General features: G+C 38.5%; 1 protein-coding gene across 2 annotated transcripts; it reads right to left on the bottom strand.

Annotated features, from left to right (window-relative positions):
- Positions 1-393: 393 nt before the first annotated feature.
- On the bottom strand, positions 394-19,412 carry wipf1b (WAS/WASL interacting protein family, member 1b). 2 transcript variants are annotated; one of them, XM_079841249.1, is made up of 9 exons: positions 19,352-19,412; positions 19,017-19,090; positions 9,961-10,040; positions 8,898-9,027; positions 8,400-8,570; positions 7,219-7,971; positions 6,918-7,130; positions 3,066-3,179; positions 394-2,882 (listed from the first exon to the last, which is right to left on the bottom strand). In XM_079841249.1, exons 3-9 carry the CDS (start codon positions 10,003-10,005, stop codon positions 2,830-2,832), a joined length of 1,479 nt encoding a protein of 492 aa, XP_079697375.1. In that variant the 5' UTR covers positions 10,006-10,040; positions 19,017-19,090; positions 19,352-19,412; the 3' UTR covers positions 394-2,829. The 2 variants fall into 2 exon arrangements, with proteins under 2 accessions (XP_079697375.1, XP_079697374.1); XM_079841248.1 differs by lacking the exon at positions 19,352-19,412 and having other exon boundaries at positions 19,017-19,144.
- Between the last annotated feature and the right edge of the window lie 18 nt (positions 19,413-19,430).

The raw sequence follows: 19,430 nt of genomic DNA, 5'->3' as shown, positions 1-19,430 counted from the left end.
TTTTTTGCTGGGTTTTTTTCCTTTACCATTCAAATCAGTTTTTTTTCCCTTCTCTTTTTGTTGCTTTTTTATTTGCTAATTTGTTTGAGGATCTGCGATATCTGTCCTTTAAAGCATTCTTATGTTGTATGCTGAAAACAGTTATTTGAATCATTTGTTTAAAATTATATATATATATATATATATATAAATATATAAAATTTGGTCACATCATGGTCAGACAGAGTAGGATTCCTTTCATTTATTTATTAATTTATGAATCAAAAAAGGTAGAATCACTGTGCTCAACCGTTTTTTGGGTGCGTAGATCAGTGGACGTTGCAATACTTTCAAATGAAAAACTAAATAAAACACTCGCTTGTGTCTTAATGAATTTTATTTTTTTATTTTTTTCTGCAGCAAAGCAAATAGATTAATCAATTTCGGGAATCAGCCTTCTTCAGTGATATATGTGCTTTGCTGCAGAATAAAAAATAAATAATAATACATTAAAAATAAAACACAAGTGCATTGAAATGACAAAGAACATTAAAACGTTGCCAACTGAAAATGCAACAAGCGCTTTATAAAACCTGAAAAGCACAGAAATGCACAATTATTTAAATGAAAGGCAAATTCCAGCTTCTATTGCATGTTTATTTAGAAAACAACATATTTGGCACACCAGAATAGCACAAGACTGTTCGTAATAAAGTAAATATACAAATTAAACAACATAGTATGTTGTATGAAACTGAAATGTGCATCTGCAGGCACAAAGAGAACATCTGAAGTACCACATTAAGCATCTGGTCACACAACAATGTCATAGAGTGCTAAAACAGAACATAATAAATGAGTATTACTAATAATGTTGGTGGCAAATTGTTGTTTCTTTTTGGCTGTGCAATCGTCTGTCTTCTCTCCGTCTAATTCAAGATCCTTCAGAGGTTATGCTGTTTTGCATACATCACTTGTTTAAATGTAATTTTCTTTTTAATGTTTCATTAGAAGGCTTTAGCAACTCCTTTTTTATGTAAACAAACATAAGACAGCATAAACCAAGCCATTCCTTGGCTCCTTGATTCTTTCAATAAGTACATAAATGAAGGAAACAAATAAAATGTAATTCAAAGATTGATACACTTGTTGATTATACTTTTAGTAAAGCGCTTTAGTCAAATATACAGTAAGCTTTAGTCAACAAAAAACTAAACAGTACACTTCTTGACAGGCACGTCCACATGTCTGAGAAACATACATAAGGCAACATAATACTGCGCTAACATCAACAAAACAAGCAAGTGCATACATACATAATAAAATATAACACTTTTGTGTCTTTTTGCCTTATAGATAGAATCCTATAATACACAGAAACACACTTGCATGGGATTTTAAGGCAAATAATTTTTCATTTAAAGATTATGCCTATACAACATCAGCTCTCAGACTTGTTTAAATGGGGGTTGACCTAAAGAGCCTTTAATAAAGGACATCCTCATTTCCCCATAAACTCAGTCCACACTGCTACAGGATCAACATAACTCTGCACATTGGAGAACATTCCACATGTATAACGTGTTGGCCCTTATCACCACACATGCACACACAATGGTACTATAGCAAACACACATTCATTACATTACAGTCTGATATTGTTCTAGTCACTTGACAATTTACCTTTGAAATGTCAAGGCTCTATTCCTACTATGTTGTGTGAGAACAGGAAGGTAGGGGGCGTCAAAACTCACCAAAAAGTTACCAATGCTTTAATGAGAGGAATATAACACTGTTGCAGTCCTCCTTAAAATATTATTACATTAAACGGTTAGTTCACCCAAAAATGAAAATGAGCCCATGATTTACTCACCCTCAAGTCATCCTAGGTGTATATGACATTCTTCTTTCAGACGAATACAATCGGAGTTATATTAAAAAAGTCCTGGCTAATCAAAGCCTATAATGGCAGTTGACTCATTTATGAAGTCCAAAAAGTACATCTATCCATCATATAACTGCTCCACGCGGCTCCAGGGGGTTAATAAAGGCCTTCTGAAGCGAAGTGGCACGTTTGTGTAAGAAAAATATCCATATTTAAAACTTGTCAAACACTGGTCATGAATGAAGTCTAAAACAAGATTTTTTTTAAACAGAAATGGTGGAGGATTTCGATATAAGAGAAGGGGGGCTTGAGTTTGTTGACCAGCACTATCCGCGAGAGGCATTGCGTCAATGCCTCCCCCCCCCCCCGGAGCTGTATGGAGCAGTTATATGATGGATAGATGCACTTTTATGGACTTCATAAACGAGGCAACAATTCACTGCCATTATAATGCTTGGATTAATTAGCCAGGACATTTTAAAAATAACTCAGATTGTATTCGTCTGAAAGAAGAGTGTCATATACACCTAGGATGACTAAATCATGGGCTAATTTTCATTTTTGGGTGAACTATCCCTTTAAGGATTGTCTAACAAACACTGATGAAGTAGAAGACAGAAAGACAACTGAAACTTTCACCACTCTCCTAAAGGACTGCTGCAATAATTCATCTTGCTCCAAAAAATATTCAAAAATGAAGTCAAACTTAGCTGTAGTATCGCTGTAGAGCTCATCACTTGACATAGTCATAATAGCAAATATGTACTAATCTCTAAAACAAACAAAAACAAAATGCTATAAAAGATATGTTGTCTACAATAGAACACCATGTGCTGTTTTATGGTTATTTTATACATGTTTGATATTTTAATGAACTACTCTGGTTGAAAAATATCAGAAACAGACAGTACCAGAGAAAACTGGAAGGAAGGATTGTCAGGCCCTGAAAAAATAAAAGGTTTCTTTCACCTAGGTATGGGGGGGAGGGGAGGTGCACCTCGCTCTTTCTTTCCTGAACCTGAAACGGACAAAAATATACAAACACACACACATAAACAATTGGGTAAGACCATGATTGTGCTGAATGTTATTTAAAGTATTCATTGGCATGAGGAAGCGACAGCTGTTGCTCAGTTTTGTCTATGTGCATGCATAGCAACAAAAGCGCATAAGATGAGAAAACATGGCTGTGAGTGGTTACCTCGGTTTTCGTTCCTGGCCAGTTTGCTAGGATAGGTCTTCTGACAGGGAATGTAGGGCTCTGGAGGTGGAAGGTCCGATACAGGTCGGAACGTGAAGCGTGATTCCCACTCATCTTGGAAAAGTAGATCAAATGAACACACAATTAATCTACAACATAATCTGCAAATCCAAGTTACTTTAGTGTTATTTACAGCTAAATAAAAGTACATTAAAGTAAATTGTGACTTCAAGGAATATGAATGTGTATACATTTACATTCTATTGACACGTGAAATGCCGTCAATTTCCCCCCAAATAATTTGATTAATTCTTCAGTTTAAAAAAATGACAAAAAACTGTTTACAGTAATGCACTTACAAAATAAGTAAATGGACTGGAGCAAGGCAGATGTGAAGTGTTTATGTATAAGCACTTTTATTAATTATATGTATTTTTTATTATTTGATCTGTAGCCAAAATTATTGAGTGGTGAGATTTAGCCAATAAAGTTCTTGGTTAGTTAAGCACTGAAGTATACTTTGGCATACACTGATGTAAATGTCATCATCAGCATAGAATAGATCAGATGTGCCTTGAATTGTTTTGCACTAACTGGTTTGTCCACAAGGTGGCAACACCACTGCTCCGGGCCTTTGTTTCACGGTCCAAAAAAAAACTGAGGATGCTTCTCAATCAGCTCCCTTGTCTCCTGTAGCCAGACCTTCAGACTGATGGCAGAAGGTCTGGACTCTATCGCAGCTTTCATTGACCAAGAACCGCATTTTTGTTCCGCATCATGTTTGGGGCGTAAAAATGTAAAGTCGATGTCCCTGCATTAACAGACCAGCATGCATCTATAAATGATTAATTCAAGAACGTTGTGCAAGTTTACTGTAACAAGGGAGCCTTTTGAAAATCCAGCATTTAGTGGATCCTGGTAAGCACTCATTGTCACAGTTGTAAACACAACGTTCTACTTCCACAAGGGAGTTTGACGTCCAGGCAGACTGTAAAAGAATGCGGACACACTGTAGAATTCAACCAATCAAATGACGACTTTCAAACTCCTGAAGTGTTTCCAGAAAAATGTGTCATATGCATCAGACGTTCAGCCAACGGTCATTGGGCGTGACGTCTGGGGCTGAGACTATCAGCTCCCTAGCTTCCTAGGTTGTGAATCAGTATATTGTGTACATGAATGTGGCCAATTCCCTGATAAGTGCCCTGACTACTGAACTAGGGAGCTGATTGAGACGCACCATAAGAAGATGGAACAACTACTACAATGGCTGACAGAGTCATACAAATAAAATAAAAAAAACACCAGCAAATTAAGAAAACATCTTCATCAGTTTGACAACACATGTGCTGCAAATACTTCCAACGCAACCAAATACAGAAATGCACTGCAAATAACACAGACCACAACTGAAATGTTTCAAGGGGACCCCAACAAGTGATGAACCTGGCTGGGACCTGAGCTTATTGCTCAATGTTATTTTTAGTGTGTTTATTTTAGAGATGATCCGATACCCTTTTCCCTTCCCGACACCGATTCCAATACCTGGGCTCAGGGTATCGGCTGATACCGAGTACTGATCCGATACCTGGGTGTGTATCTGTATATACAGCTGTATATACTACTAGCCCTCTATGAATTGCTAGAATTATGTTATGCTGTGCTTCAGACTTATCCCTTAATAAAACATGAACAAATACATACAGTGAACTACTGTATTTATTACAGCATTTTTATTATCTGACATGCATTTGACAGTAATATTATTTATTTTTCTTAAGCGAAAAATAACTTCAAATGCAGCCACAAATCTAACACTGCAAACTGAAAAATATATTTTAGTTTTACAATATAACTGTATAAAAAAAACTGTGCAACAAATAAATGTAGGAATATTAAAAATGATATATTAATCAGAAAATAATCTCTTTACAACCATCTAGGCATAATTATTATTAGTAGTAGAGACGTATTATTACATAGAGACGTAGCTAAATCTACTGTAGGCTACAACAGTAGCCTAATATATTCTGTCAATTTCTTCACGTTAAACCAAACTTTTATTTTGAAGGGTTGCCGTGAACACCTTTGAGAGTCTGTGTTCATTATATGACAGTTTTCTCAAATGAAACAGTAAATTCTCATGATAGCCGCTTGATAGTGACACACGGCAGAGACTACAAAGACAGCGAGCGCCACGTGCGTGCGTGTGTGTGCGCGCGGGTGCCCGCCATCCACACAGAGACAAAATACTGCTAAACAGCGGACATACTGCTAACTGTGCGCTCACACGTCAAAATTCGCTCTGGCTGCCCTGCCATCAACGGTGGTGTGAACGCTCAGTAACGCGTTTTCATTTCTTCTTCGCTGCTCTAAACAGTGGTGGCTTGTGGCAACACAGCACAACTTCCTGTGTTTGCAATGCATTCTGAGCAGCGAAGAAGAACCGTGTAGCAGTTAGGCAAAGCTAGCGGTCATAATAACTAGGTCTTGTTTAAGAAAATGGTATCGGATCGGTACATGAGTTCAAGTACTCGCCGATACCGATGCCAGAATTTGTTGTGGTATCGGTGATATTTCCGATACTAGTATCGGAATCGGAACAACTCTAGTTTATTTTAACATCCTGATCGTATGTGCGTTGTATTTGCAGCGAGTTTCTGTTTTTGGTTACGTCATGAGTATTTTCAGCACATGTGTTATTAAACTGATGAAGATGTTTTCTTAATTTGCTGGTGTTTTTCTATTTGCAGGTGTGTTTTTTTTAGTTGCAGCGCGTTGAGCTCTCTCGGCCACCGTAAACAACAATCAAAGACTGTAACAGCAATAGATGCCTGCATTGACAATTTTTTTTCAGTGCATGGGTTGCACTGTCATGAGCGTCGGAAGCAAAAAAAGATGTGGGTGGGTGGGTCCTCCCCCAGAAATATTTTACTGGAGTAGATACCATTTACATTAGGTGCAAATAGCCTGTCTTGTTTACTAAACGTTTGGTTGGACCAGACAAAATTACAGAAGACACTGAATCATTTACAGCGGCAATAGTGTAGGGCCAATAGCGTAAGAAACATGACAGAAAGTTGACGCAAAGCAACCCGAGGAATCTGCCTTTTGCCGAACGCGCTCTACTCTCTTTCATCACATATCAGATCGGAAAGGCATTTATTTTAAATAAAAATTAAGAAAAGTGGAAATAAAGTGTTTATCGGTTAGGGGTAGGTGAACAGACATGCGCCGAATAAAAGATGGTAAAAGTGAGCGGGTCCAATATCGTGGGTATTGTCCCACCCACATACAATGGTTCCGACGCCCATGCACGGTTTAAATTTTATCATCAGCACAGCTAGATTTTCTAACCGCGCATACTCTTCACACATGCAAAAGTAAGTGCCCCTTGTAATTAACAGATTAGAGCATGGTACTGCCATATAATGCCACCAGGAAAATGCCTACTGAGTCTAGTGTGAAAGAACCTGACTAGCCCGCACAAAATCCAGATTTGATTGGCTTTGAGATGAATTAGAACATGGACTGTAAGCCAGACTCAAATGCCCAACATCCACTGATGCTCAAATATCTGAATGGGAACAAATCCTCACAGCCAAATTCCGACATCTTTTTTGACAACCTTCCCTGAAGAGTGGAAGTTGTTATAGCAGCAAAGGAAGGAGCAATTACTTATCAACACCAGGTTGAGACCAACATTTCAACAAGCAAATGGGAGTAGTGTTCTTTTAACTTATGGTAAGTTGTACCACTGAGAAACATAATATTAGAATGCATGGCAAATTTGGCCATTGTTCTTGGTGAACTCTACAAGACACTTAAACAAGCATAAGAATGTCACAATACCTATATGATGCCCTTGATTGTGGTATCCATTACCCATAGGTGGGGGAGGAGGGGGCAGGGGTCCAGAGGAGGGTCTGTCTGGTGGGAGTGGTGGTCTACTGCCACCACGGTGAGGCTCCACACCTGGTCTGTTTGGCGGAGGAGGGGCTGGTGATGACCTCACACTTCCTCCTCCTCCTGGACGACCAGAAGGAGGTGGAGGTGGAAGAGGACCTGTGGACAAAAACACGAAGGCACATTAATGATCAAACAGGTGATTTCCAGATCATCCTGCAATAACTTGCCACTCCTCCTCCTTTACCTGTTCGTCCACCTGCATTCCTACCCAGTGCAGGCGGTCTCTCAGAAGGAGGGGGAGGAAGGGGTCCGGATCGCCCAGGCGGAGGGGCAGGAGGATGCGAGCCAAGTGACAGGTTCCGCTCGGGAAGGCGTGGCGTATGCTCCTCGGAAGAAAGCGAGCCTGGGCGTCCGGGTGGCAGTGGAGGTGCTGCACTTACAGGTGCCCGCAAAGAGGCGGGAGCAGGTGTCGGAGGAGGAGTTGGTTTACTACTTGCTGATGGAGGAGGTGGAGGGGGCGGGCTGTCCCGAGTGAGTGGCAAAGAAGAACGGTTTGCAGGGGGAACAGGTGGAGGACGGTCATCACCTCGACCAGGTGCAGGGGGAGGAGGGGGTCGTCCGGCGTGACCAGCAGAGGGCGAAGGAATCGAAGGAGGACGACCAAATATACCTGGCCCTGGTGGAGGTGCAGGCTGCCGTCCAGGGGGATTTGGAGGTGGAGGTGTCGGGGCAGAACCCAGGCGGGGAGCTCCTGGAAGTGAGGGTGGTCCCCTGCTCTGTGCGCCACTCTGAAACGGCCGAGGGGCACTTGGTAGAGGTGGAGGAGGGCCTCCAGGTGTTTCAGGGCGGGGTGGGGTCATCCGTGGGCGTGGGGGGTCAACGGATTCGCTGCGTTGAAAAGGCAGACGAGGGGCAGAGCCAGGTCCTGCTCCAAAGGGCCGTGGACCAGTGCTACGAGCACCAGGTGGCAGAACCGGAGGCCTGACACTACTAGAGTCTGAAACAGAGAGCAAATAATCTTGATAATCTAATATAATTGTGAAGTTCTTATAACAAATAATATTTGTTATATACAATGCAATATATTTATGGAATACAATTTAATATTTCCTTTAGAAAATGCAGAAAAAGGTATATATATATATATATATATATATATATACCTTTTTCTGCATTTTCTAAAGGAAATATTAAATTATATTCCATAAATATATTGCATTGTATATAACAAATATTATTTGTATCGAGATTGTGACCACAAGAAAAGATAACACAGTCAAGGGTTATAACATCCGCAGCCACACCGTTCTCAGCTATTCCATAATTGGTATTGGCCAAGATTTCTATATCAGTCAATCCCTAATGAGGGTGAAGGAACCAATCAAAGCACAGAACAGTATGTTTTAAATATTTGTGCGCTCTTACCATCTCGAGTGGAGCGTAGCTTTGGCATTCCCCCCTGGAAGAGTCCACCCAGACCACCTGCAGCTCCACCCCCACCTCCAAACCCTCCCCCTCCCCCTCCCCCTCCTCCTCCTCCTCCTCCCCCTCCTCCTCCCCCTCCAGGCCCAGCTCCTCCTCCACCACCTTTGGGTTCTGTCAAAACAAACACATATTTAATATTTTGGACTGGAGAGCAAACCTGCAACAAGTAAGCATTGCTGCTCGTTTCATATTTAATTGTAAAAGCGTAAATTAACATGAAGAATAAAAAAAAAAAAAACAATATGTGACACTATACAACCTGGACTGGAGAGCAAACCTGCAACCAGTAAGCGTTGCTACTCGTTTCATATGCAAAAAAAGTTAGCCAATCATAAGAAAGGTAATTTACATAGGAGTTTTAAAGGTACAGTAGAAAAGAAAACCTGTTTAAATATAGTAATTCGTTTTAGTGTAACTCCATAACATTCAGGTTCTTACTGTCGAGTACTGGGGCGCTACGGTCATTAGTAACCGCCTTCTTCAACCTTGCTCCTTTGCTGATGTCTGACAGCAGAGCATTCCTGCCCTTCTCCTCCGATTTATTCAAGACAGGCTTATCAGTGTTTGCCTGTGAGCAAAAACAAGCTTAGATATTTTCTGTAGAAATCATTAAAACATTGCTGCCTCATGCCTACTCCACTTAAAGCTGGAATACACTACACAACATTTGCCCAGATATTTGCCCCAATTTGCTGTCTGGAAAAGTCGATACTAGTTGACGAAAGTCCAATCCAGTCTGCAGATTTTAGGCAGCTGAGCGGTGCGATGAAAGTTGTCCTAAGTCGAAGGCTCCTTCAAAAGTGTCAATGAAGGATTCAACAGATGAATCCCTCATGTCCTACCCTACCCCAGAATTCATTACGCACCAGTGACGACAGGATTTTTTGGAGAAAAATTGCTGGATTACACTTTTATTGGGTTTCAACTTGCTCGAATAATGTATCTAATGATATAGATGTAAAAATAAAAATATATGTATAAAACCAGTTCGAATGTTGACATATCTTACCAAGATGTGATTTTATGTAGTTAATACTCTTTATTATGTACATAAATGAGCCACTGTGAACATATTTAGAGAGGGTTTGAACTGTTTTGTTTTCAGACCTTTGAATATAATTTTCAAAAACGTCCAGTACAAATGTTTCTGCCGCTCATCAACTGCAGCTGTCACAGTTGCTAGTCGACAAGAACAATCATCCGTAGGCTAGACCGTCCCATTTAACAACGCTTGGTCCGAAGGTTCGAATGCCCCCCCTGAATTTGGGACACAGCTAGTTTTCATTTGTCATGCATCTCCTAGCAATAAGGTGCATGTTTATGTGTGAGTTTGTTGTGTTTAGAACGACTTGAAAGTCTGTTAGTGTGATCCTCCGTTGTTTAGTGTTTAATGCCCACTTTTAAAGTCGGCAAGTATATAATGCCTAGTGTTTTAAAGCCTCAGATTTTAAAAAGTTGTGTAGCGTATTCCAGACCAGTGTGTGTGTTTATTTGTGTGTACCTGAGAGAAGGTGGGGGGAGGGGGAGGTGGAGGAGGTACCGGCATTTTTTCTCCTTGGTGTCACCTCCTCTCACTGAGACCTGACAAACAGAAAGATAATTTTTATACATCTTTTCAAAAATAAATTGTGTTGCTTGCAAAACTCATCATAGTTAAAAAATAAAAATAAAAAGTAAATAATTATTGAAAACCTTAAAGGGTTAGTCATCCTATGTACATATGACATTCTTCTTTCAGACAAATACAATCAGAGTTTTATTAAAAAATGTCCTGGCACTTCCAAGTTTTATAATGGCAGTGAATGGCAGCCCAAAATTTTAACCCAAAAAAGTGCATCCATCCATTATTAAAATAATCCACCTTTAAGTTGTTTAGAATCTTTTATTAGCCTATTATTTATTCACTGCTTATTAATATTTGAAAAACATTTATCTATCAATTAATTATTATGAATAATAATGTAATATAGACCATTTAATATATATTTTAAATACCTCAAAAAATTGTTTCAAACATGTTGATACAAAAAAATCTAATTTCTACATATATTCAAGGTGTAGAGAAAATTTGTTTATTACTTTTTATTTGATGGTTGCACCATATGACATTTTTAGAGTAATTAAATTTAAACTTTTCATATAAAATGGCACAGAAATTAAGTTTTTTCAAAACCATATGAAACCAACATCAATACAAAATCTACATTTCTAAGACCTCTGAGTGGCACAATCATTTTAAACTAGGGCTGCGTCCGAAAACTGGACAATGCTGCCTTCGGAGGACACATTTCAAGGTAGGAAGGCATCAAGGCACGTCCAAATCCAATGTTAGCTTCACTTCCGGTCTCCTGGGATACCTTAATCTGATCGATTTTTGAAGGCAGCATAGATGTATCCTTCGCTGCCTTTGATATCCCACAATCCTGTCCGTTCCATTCACTGACAGTTGAGCTAAAAAAATCAAGATGGTGTCTGAAAGTTGCGTTTGCTGTTCAGTTTGTGTGTAAATGTACATTTTGACCAACGTTTTCCACTTCTGATGTCATTTCTAGCGAGAAATTACTACTGTAGTAATTCAATATTTGTTAAGTTCTGACCAAAGCTTGCTCTACTTTGCTGTAGATCATTCAACTGTTATTCTGCCTCGAGTCTGTCCGAAATCAGTTTCGTGAGGTACCTTAATGCGCTTCCGCTGCCTTACAAGTCATTACCTGATAAGGCAGCGAGGCAACAAGTCAGCTGCCTAGGTTTTTGGATGCAGTCTAATAGTCTGAATAGTCTTTCCTTCCCTAATGTGATGTGAGTGAAGCAGCTATTCGAATAAGAAAAAAAAATTTAGGGCGGGACTTGATTTTGTCCATCAGGAATTGATCGTCATCCTCAATAAACCCGTCTCCAGCGTGATGACTCAGATCTTTCAAATATTGCAATTTAATAATTGTTTAATCAATACGGCATCCTCAATAAACCCGTCTCCGGCGTGTTTTGCCTCCGATCTTTCGAATATTCCGATCTATTATGACCTCTGACCTGTAAAGTTGCCAAAATAATAATCATACGCTGTTTGATCTGATCAGAGAAGAGATGTCACTGCAAGTGGGAGGGGAATTGATTTTGATTAAAGATTATGAGGGCACATGAATAATAAAAAGAAAAGATGTGCACGGATAAATCATTTATAATAATAAATACTACAATTTTCTATAAAAAAAGGAATTGTTCATTTTGATTTCATGGTGACTTTAAAAAAGAAATTCATGGACAGTCATATTTGTCATTAAACTTATCATCTTTGACCTTTTAATGTTGCTTAAACACCATAAACAGGAAACCCAACTGTAGCACAAATAGCAACAACTGAAACATCACCACATTTCTCAGTTTAAAAAAAACAAACAGCCTGGGCCGTTCTCTAAATCACTGGTCCTAACCACACCACATAACCCTAATAAAGTGGTCTAACATAGCCACAACGTTTTGAATGGGTTTGACAGTGAATGGCAAGTCTCAAAATACCCCATTGTACTATATACCAAGATCCCTTATTGTGCATGTTGACAATGCAGAAAGCACACTGTAATACTAGTTCTCATAACACTCTCTCACACACTCACATATACAACTAATACAGTAATAAATAAAGTGTTTAGCACCGCATGCACTATTCTATCACATTCTTTCTTCATGCCAACAATTACAAACTTGATTTTTCTCTGAATTCATGTGCAAGTTTGATGAAAGTCCCTTACTGCTGACATCCGGAAGAGATCACAAACAGGAAGAGATACAGCAATATACCTCTCACTTCTCATTCTCTTTCATAAACACAGATCCACATGAGTTAATATTGTCCAGACAAAGATGGCAAAGAAACAATAAAAGGTTTAAAACCAGAAGTGTGAACACAGATGAGACTCAAAGAGAACAAGCGGACGCACAAACATGCACAGTTTACAAGCTCTTTAAAACGTTTGCTCGCTCATCATTAAGATCTCTCAAGGGCGTCTTACAGACAGCCACATCACACTACATTTCTCTCTCCTCCTCTCTTTCACTTCACTGAGAAGTGAGCAAATCTCCTGATGGGGTGCAAAAAAGGTCATCATACAGTAGAACTCAGACATGCATATTTTCATAAACAATCATGTGGATTTCAGTTATGCTGTTCTTGACTGGGTCCTTGTAACTGATGATATCACTAAAATTCATCCACTACTTGGAAATCCCAGAAGTGGAGTGGAGCAATCATTTATAATCACTTCTAGAAATGTTTGAGATCCCCCTACCCCTCAACTTTTTTTGGGAAATAATCATTGGATTTTAAAAGCTTAGTTTTGCTTGGCTGTGGTAGGAAGGAGAAAAAAAAGGTAGTGTAAAATGACCAAGCAGATGATTCGGCCGCATGGTTCCATCGGCAGTAAACACTAAGAAAATCAGTTAGGACTACAGGGTTGAACGTTTCATCGGCCATTTAATATTCATGAACCATGCTGATTAGATTTATGATGTCACTGTACTTGAATGTCTGTTTGCTTGAGAATCCAAATCAGGGGTGCATTTCCTAAAAGAATCGCTAACCAACTATGGTCACAAGTTCAGTCATTACAACATAGTTCAAGGATTGAACATTCGCAAACAGTGAACATTCACAGCAATGATGGGGGACAAAAATAGTGAAGTAAGTAAAAAATTAATAGCTTTCTGTTGTTCAAGTAAATTAACTATAATAATCTCAATTCAATCAGTTATCAAATGTTATTTATCCACCCCCTTTGCGTGATGTACTTCAGTTTTTTGTTGAACCAGAGTTGTTGAACAAACGGTGGCAGTGCAGTTATGTTACTACAGTTTTGCGAAACAGTCGTGACTAACCAGTTCATTTCTCCAGTGATGCAACATACTTTGGTGGTTAAGCAACGAGTTGATTTGTTGTACAGGTAACATATAGCTAAACCAATAGCCTGAGTTTGAAGTGGGGCTTTGATTTTACAGCAAAATGAGCTGTAAAACGTCTTAGCTCCACCCCTTAGGATGCGAGGCAAGGATACACCTATGTAACCTCGCTTATGACTCCTCAGGAAGCTCCTCACTCATGGGCTGGATCCAAAATCGCCCCTATACCCTCAAATAGGGCATTATTTCAGGGGACAGCCATTTGAAGTGGTGTCCGAAACCATATTGGACGTTATCGAGTGCACTCATTCTATCGATAATTGCACCACAATAACGAGTGTACAGCCGATGTACACTCAATAGCTGTCTGAATTCACTCACTCATTTTCATTCACTCCTTCAAGTGAACCGTTTAAGTGGACAAACTTAGGGAATAGTGAAAGAGGGTTTAGAGGGTGATTTCGGATTCAGCCCTTGTTCCTCACAGTGCAATTCGAGAATTGAAGATGTCCTTTGAGAGTAAAAGTGAGTATGATCCGGGTCACAGGCTGGAGGACGTAGGAGCACGGAAGCATCAATTGGAGTATTGAGAAGCACCCAGTTGATCTTTTAGCTGCACCTCACCTTACCGATCCGCAAGATTTGCTGCTTGCAGTTGGGGAAGTGTAAAAAAAAAATTGAGCTGTCAAGTCGGGTACTTTCTGCTTCCTGTAGTGGTGCTTGTGTGTTTTTTTATCTTTGCTTATTGCAAACGAATATTGGTATTTATAGACGGCTGCTGCTGCGGTACTTTGATGGCACACATCAAAAAATGTAACAGACATGCACTGCTTCAAGTCAAATGCTGATCGATTTGATGAAGTTGAACACACCAGGGGCTAGGCATGAGCCGGTATCAAAATTTCATGTTGCGGTTAATTGCTGAAGCTTTTATCACGGTATACAGTATTATCACGATATTGAAAAAAAGTGGTGACATACTATAACAGATTTAATGACTTTCTTTTAACAAAAAGAACCAAACATTTAAATACAATAAAGCAATACATAAAAAAATTTATAAAGTAAGCAAATATTTAAAACAGATTAAAGTGCTAAAGAATTATAAAGAACAAAAGGTAACACTTTACAATAAGGTCTCACTAGTTAATGCATTAACATTAACAAAGAGCAAATAGCTACATTTTTACAGAAGTTATTATTCTTTGATAATGTTAGTTAAAAAAAGCAACTGTTAGTGTTAGCTCAGGTCCATTAAATAATACAGTTACAACTTTTGATGATTTTTTAATAATGTGTTATTATTTTGCTGAAATTTACATTGATCGAAGATTAATAAATGCTTTAGAAGTATTTTTCATTGTCAGTTTGTTAATGAATGAATTAATGTTAAATAATGGAGACTTATTGTAAAGTGTGTGTCCCAAAAAATGGATGAAAACAGAATTGATTTTACAAAAATAAAACAATGCAAATATTATAAAATGTGACATTAAAAGGCGTAAAAGTCACTCGTTTAAAAAAAAGTAACACTGCGACACTCGCAGGTGAAGTTACAGTGGAAGGCTTGCCTCCCCTGAGCCCATTGACTTTCAGACCCCCAAAGCGTGCGGTGAGTTTGATGGGGGGTAATTGAGAATGAATCGCAATGCCACCATCATGTTGGATATGATTGGTTCGTGTGATAAATCCCACCTCTTGTTTTCATGTTCTCGAATCGGCCTGAATGAAAACAATGATGGCGTCAATGGAAAGACTTGATAAGTATACAGCTCAGCCACTTATATATCACCACTTTATGTCACGTCAAAATCAAACTTGAAATGGCCTGAAAACATGTTGACTGTGGGGGTTTTTAGTGAGCAATCATCTTGAAGAAAATTAAAGGTACATCTTTGTGTCTTTGCTTGATGACAGCTAAAAGCTGACTATTAAAAGAAAAGCCGTACATTAGTTCACAAATAATATATATCGTCTAAATTCTTACTGCCTTCAGTTATTATTATTATTTACCTATTATTTTTTGCAATTATGTTACTAGCCTAGAGGTGCAAAAATTACCTCATCTTTAAGATGCAGATCACTGCAAAAAAAAAAAAGTGTACATGACAGAGGGGAGAAAAAAAAAGTATGAGAGGAAAAGAAACTAATATGTAGTGAAGAAGAGATGAGAAGTGGTGCACAGTAAATGTTCCTGGACACAGATTATATTTACATTCCATGTGTCTTGTGAAAGAGAACAGTGGAGATGGACTATGGAGAATGTGATGCTAGATATACACTGCACTGTCCGGATGGTGCTCTACATCCAGCAGTCTGAAATGTCATCATGTCTAAAACAGGGACTTTGGCTAGACATTATGTTCTTTTTGGAATTAGTCAATGCCAAGTGTGTGTTTTAGTGTGCCAGTGTCTTATACAAGCCCATAATGCATTTCACCTCTGTAGCAGTCAAGACTGTCAACCCTGCATCCCAATTTGCATACTATCTGTTCTAAATTGTATGTGAGATCCTTCCATAGCAACTTGTAAGCAAACTTTCACATTTGACATTCACATATTGTTGAACAAAACATGAAATGATATTCTAAAAACCCATAGGAAATTCCAGAGGGAACCCACCGAAATTAATTAGCCTTCCAGGATGTCCTAGAAATTTAATTGCAACAGTCAGGTTCAAGTAAAAAAAAAGTCCACAGGGATTGATTTTTACAATAGCTTATAAATCTTAAAAGACTACAGCTACAAGGTTGTTGATCGATGGTACATGCTTTTGTCATCAGTCTGCATTATTTCAACTTGTTTTTTTTTTAAATATTCATAGAGGAATTCCTGGTGAGAAACTAAACAACCCATGATTCTGCAGAGAAATCTCCCTAATCAGAGAATCGAAATAAGCAAAATTGTGTCAAAAGAACTCTTTAGTGTCACCCACTCTCATAAAGCACTGCAAATGACGTGATATGGTCAGTCTTCCCTACTCTCTCAAATTACTCAAATATTTGTAATTATATGCATATTTAGCAATAAATGTAAAATATGTTGTTTCTATATGCACAACCAACATCTTTAAATCAATAGTTTTTATTTATTTATCTGTCATTCACAACGCTTCAGTTATTTAAGTCACCATGAAATCAAAATGTGACAATTCTCATTTTTTCTGGTATATTGAAGTATTTATTATAAATTATTTATCTGTGCCCATCATTTATTTTTATTTTTTTCATGTGCCCTCAAAATAATATACAAGAAGCGGTTTCACTTGGATATGTCACAATAGGGAAGAAAAGACTATCGCAACTTCTGCTTCATGCCGGCTTTAATCACCGGCCTTCTTTGTTTATTTGTCCGATTTTCAAAGTTTATAATGTTGTGATTCACCTCGTAGCTGGTTGCTTTGGTTTGTGGCATTAACAAATACTTTTTTTTAAATCTCTGTGGGAAAAATGACTGTGAAAAATACTTCCGGAACTAAGGCAGCTGAAAAAGTTGGCTGGCACTCTATTGAGATGCAGCCAAAGACCCTGAATTTATCGAATCCAGATGTAAGGCCAATGTCAACAATTAAAGGTTAAATTTGAGTTATCCAGACCTCTCTAAATAATGTTAACTCAAGTAAGAACTGAAGAGATGGGAGGAGTCTTTCAACCACAACCTGCCGCATCATACATGCAGAATCAGGCAGGAAGGGCCCACCACAGAGAACCATGCATTAGTTTATTTGAAAGTGTCATGTCAAATTGTAAAGCAGAATTTCTGTCATTTGCTCTTTGCAATGCTTGCTTATAATACCACATCAGAAGCAAAAAAGCAGCTTACGAATGCTCAGCTAGCATAATGCAAGCATGTTCCAGCAAATAATGTGCCCACTGTCTCTTATTCTGTCTTTCCATCACTTTGTAGGCAGTCTTTATTGTCCACTTCCTTTCTGAAACTCAGCATAATGTTGACACCTCTGGCTACATGCTAATGGATGATCTCAGATCCCGTCACATGATATCTGACTCTCTTTGAATGGCTGGTCACTAAACCACCAGACAAGAGAGAAGTAGAATGTATGACAACTGTCAAAGAGAGGAAGTTAATGCAGAGAAAGAACTCTATTTGTGTGACTTTTAAAGCCTAAAATTACTTGTTCCTACTCAAGTTCTAACAAAAAACTGAACTATATTTACAGCAGCACACTGTGATTTTAAAACAACAGTTGCTTAATAGTGTCACATTTCACACTTGCTGAAAACCACATGTAAAAATTAAATAAATCAAGAGCAGCGATTGGCTTTGCCATCAGCAGTCATAGTCTAATAAAAGTCTTTGAAGCAAGAAAGAAATCTCACTTGACATTTCTCAGCTTTTCAATGAGCAAAGCGTTTTCGTGGTAGTAATTTGTCAGGCAAACTGACATTGACAGCCCTAGTTTGAAAATTCTACATCAGTAAACACACAAATCTACACAATCCCAAGCCAAATAACACACAAACAAAGAGCTTTGAGGTAACCTATTTAAAAGGAATGAATAGAGCAAAACAATGATACTGTGTTTGAAATAACTTGTGACATTGACAGTGCAAAATAATGTGGTCTTTAATTTACAAGAAGAAAGGAGTTTTAATATAAAAAAGGAACGAAAAAGGGAACGGAAAAGCATATGACTTGCATTGTATCTCACTGTGGAGACCCCATGGCCTTTCAATTAGAAACACATGCTCACAGAAGTCCGACTCACTTCCACGAATCGATTCTTTTAAACAGTTCATTTCAAAGACCCGGTTAAATAACAGAAAACAGATTCATTAATTCTTTTATTTTTATATCATACTGTAATAGCGTCACCACGTGGTTTCTGACATCCTATACAGACTTACATTTATTTATTTTTTTACATTCATTTTTAATTTCGATTAAGTTGTATAACAATGGTGGTTTATTGCAGCCATGATTCAGCTCACAAAGTCATTTATCTACCTTAATACATTTCGATTTGCATTACAAAATACTAAAACCAATTTAATCTTTTTGAAGACATTTCTCCACGTTTTTATAAAACAGTTTAAAACCAACTCGTATGTGTTTTTGTTGTAAAGTTGTAAACATTAAAGCAACGTACCAACCTATCAGTGAAATCCACAGCTCACCACAAATATTGATTTTTATTAATTAATCATCACTGGTTCTTTGGAATCCAGCCCAGCATGTCACAAAAAGTATGAACAAATCGCTCGGTCCGATTTTAAACGATTCACTGAAAAGATCCGACTCAAAAGAACGAGTCGTTCACTAATCAGAAATTGCCTGCTCCAACAGCAACAACCAGATTTGAAGTATTTGTGAAACGACAACGGCCCTTTAAAATATTGTGGAATTTGGTTGAAAGACAAAACTAAAGATTTGTTGTGTCTCTAAACTACAGGGAAAAACGTAACTTAATTCCCCTGCCACATACACGCTCTAACTGGCAACCCTGTGGCGGAGACTTCCTCTAAAAGTTGGCACCGTGTGTGCTTTTGTGGGGAAAAAAATGGGTTTAAACGGAAAACTTAATAAAAACCCACTCAATGCTTACAAGTTTGCGGCAATAAACAAATCACGGAGATATCAAATCACAAATGAGTTCCTTGAATCGCGCGTTTTTAGAAAGCAACAGGCTGCGTAAACACTCACCGGTGGTTTGCGTCTTTTTCTCCGCGTCCTCCGCTTACGAAACAAATGCAGCAACGATCATCATCATGAAGCATCTGCACAAACACAGAGGAACTCAAGTTTTGGGCCACTCCTTCATGGCAGAAAACACACACAACTTCTCCCCACTGTTTCCGCCCAGCGCGTGCAGCCTGCCCTACAACCCCATCACATTCACTGGAATAACATTCAAAGCTTATCGCTTTAATACTGCATGTAACAATTCAGTACGTCTCAGCAGTATCACATCTCTTTAGATGAGGGAAGTACAGCATATGTTTTGAATAAGACGTAATATCTTCTAATTCTTTCTTTACCCAGTTTTTCTTCCTCCACCAACGCAACTCTTCGTTCCCTTTATCCGGGACATTCGTCTGTGATGCAACGTTTCCAGAT

Source organism: Gobio gobio (genome assembly GCF_949357685.1).
Source record: "Gobio gobio genome assembly, chromosome: 17".
Lineage (NCBI taxonomy): Eukaryota > Metazoa > Chordata > Actinopteri > Cypriniformes > Gobionidae > Gobio > Gobio gobio.
This window is presented reverse-complemented; position numbering and strand designations above follow the sequence as displayed.

Bases quoted from the DNA above. Each gene is read 5' to 3' on its own strand.
- wipf1b (XM_079841249.1), bottom strand. From the start codon at position 10,005: ATGCCGGTACCTCCTCCACCTCCCCCTCCCCCCACCTTCTCTCAG. The intron at 8,571-8,897 runs GTAAGAACCTGA...TTGTTTTGACAG, and splicing joins TAGCGCCCCAGTACTCGACA to AACCCAAAGGTGGTGGAGGA. The intron at 3,180-6,917 runs GTATTGTGACAT...TACTTTTCCAAG, and splicing joins CAATCAAGGGCATCATATAG to ATGAGTGGGAATCACGCTTC.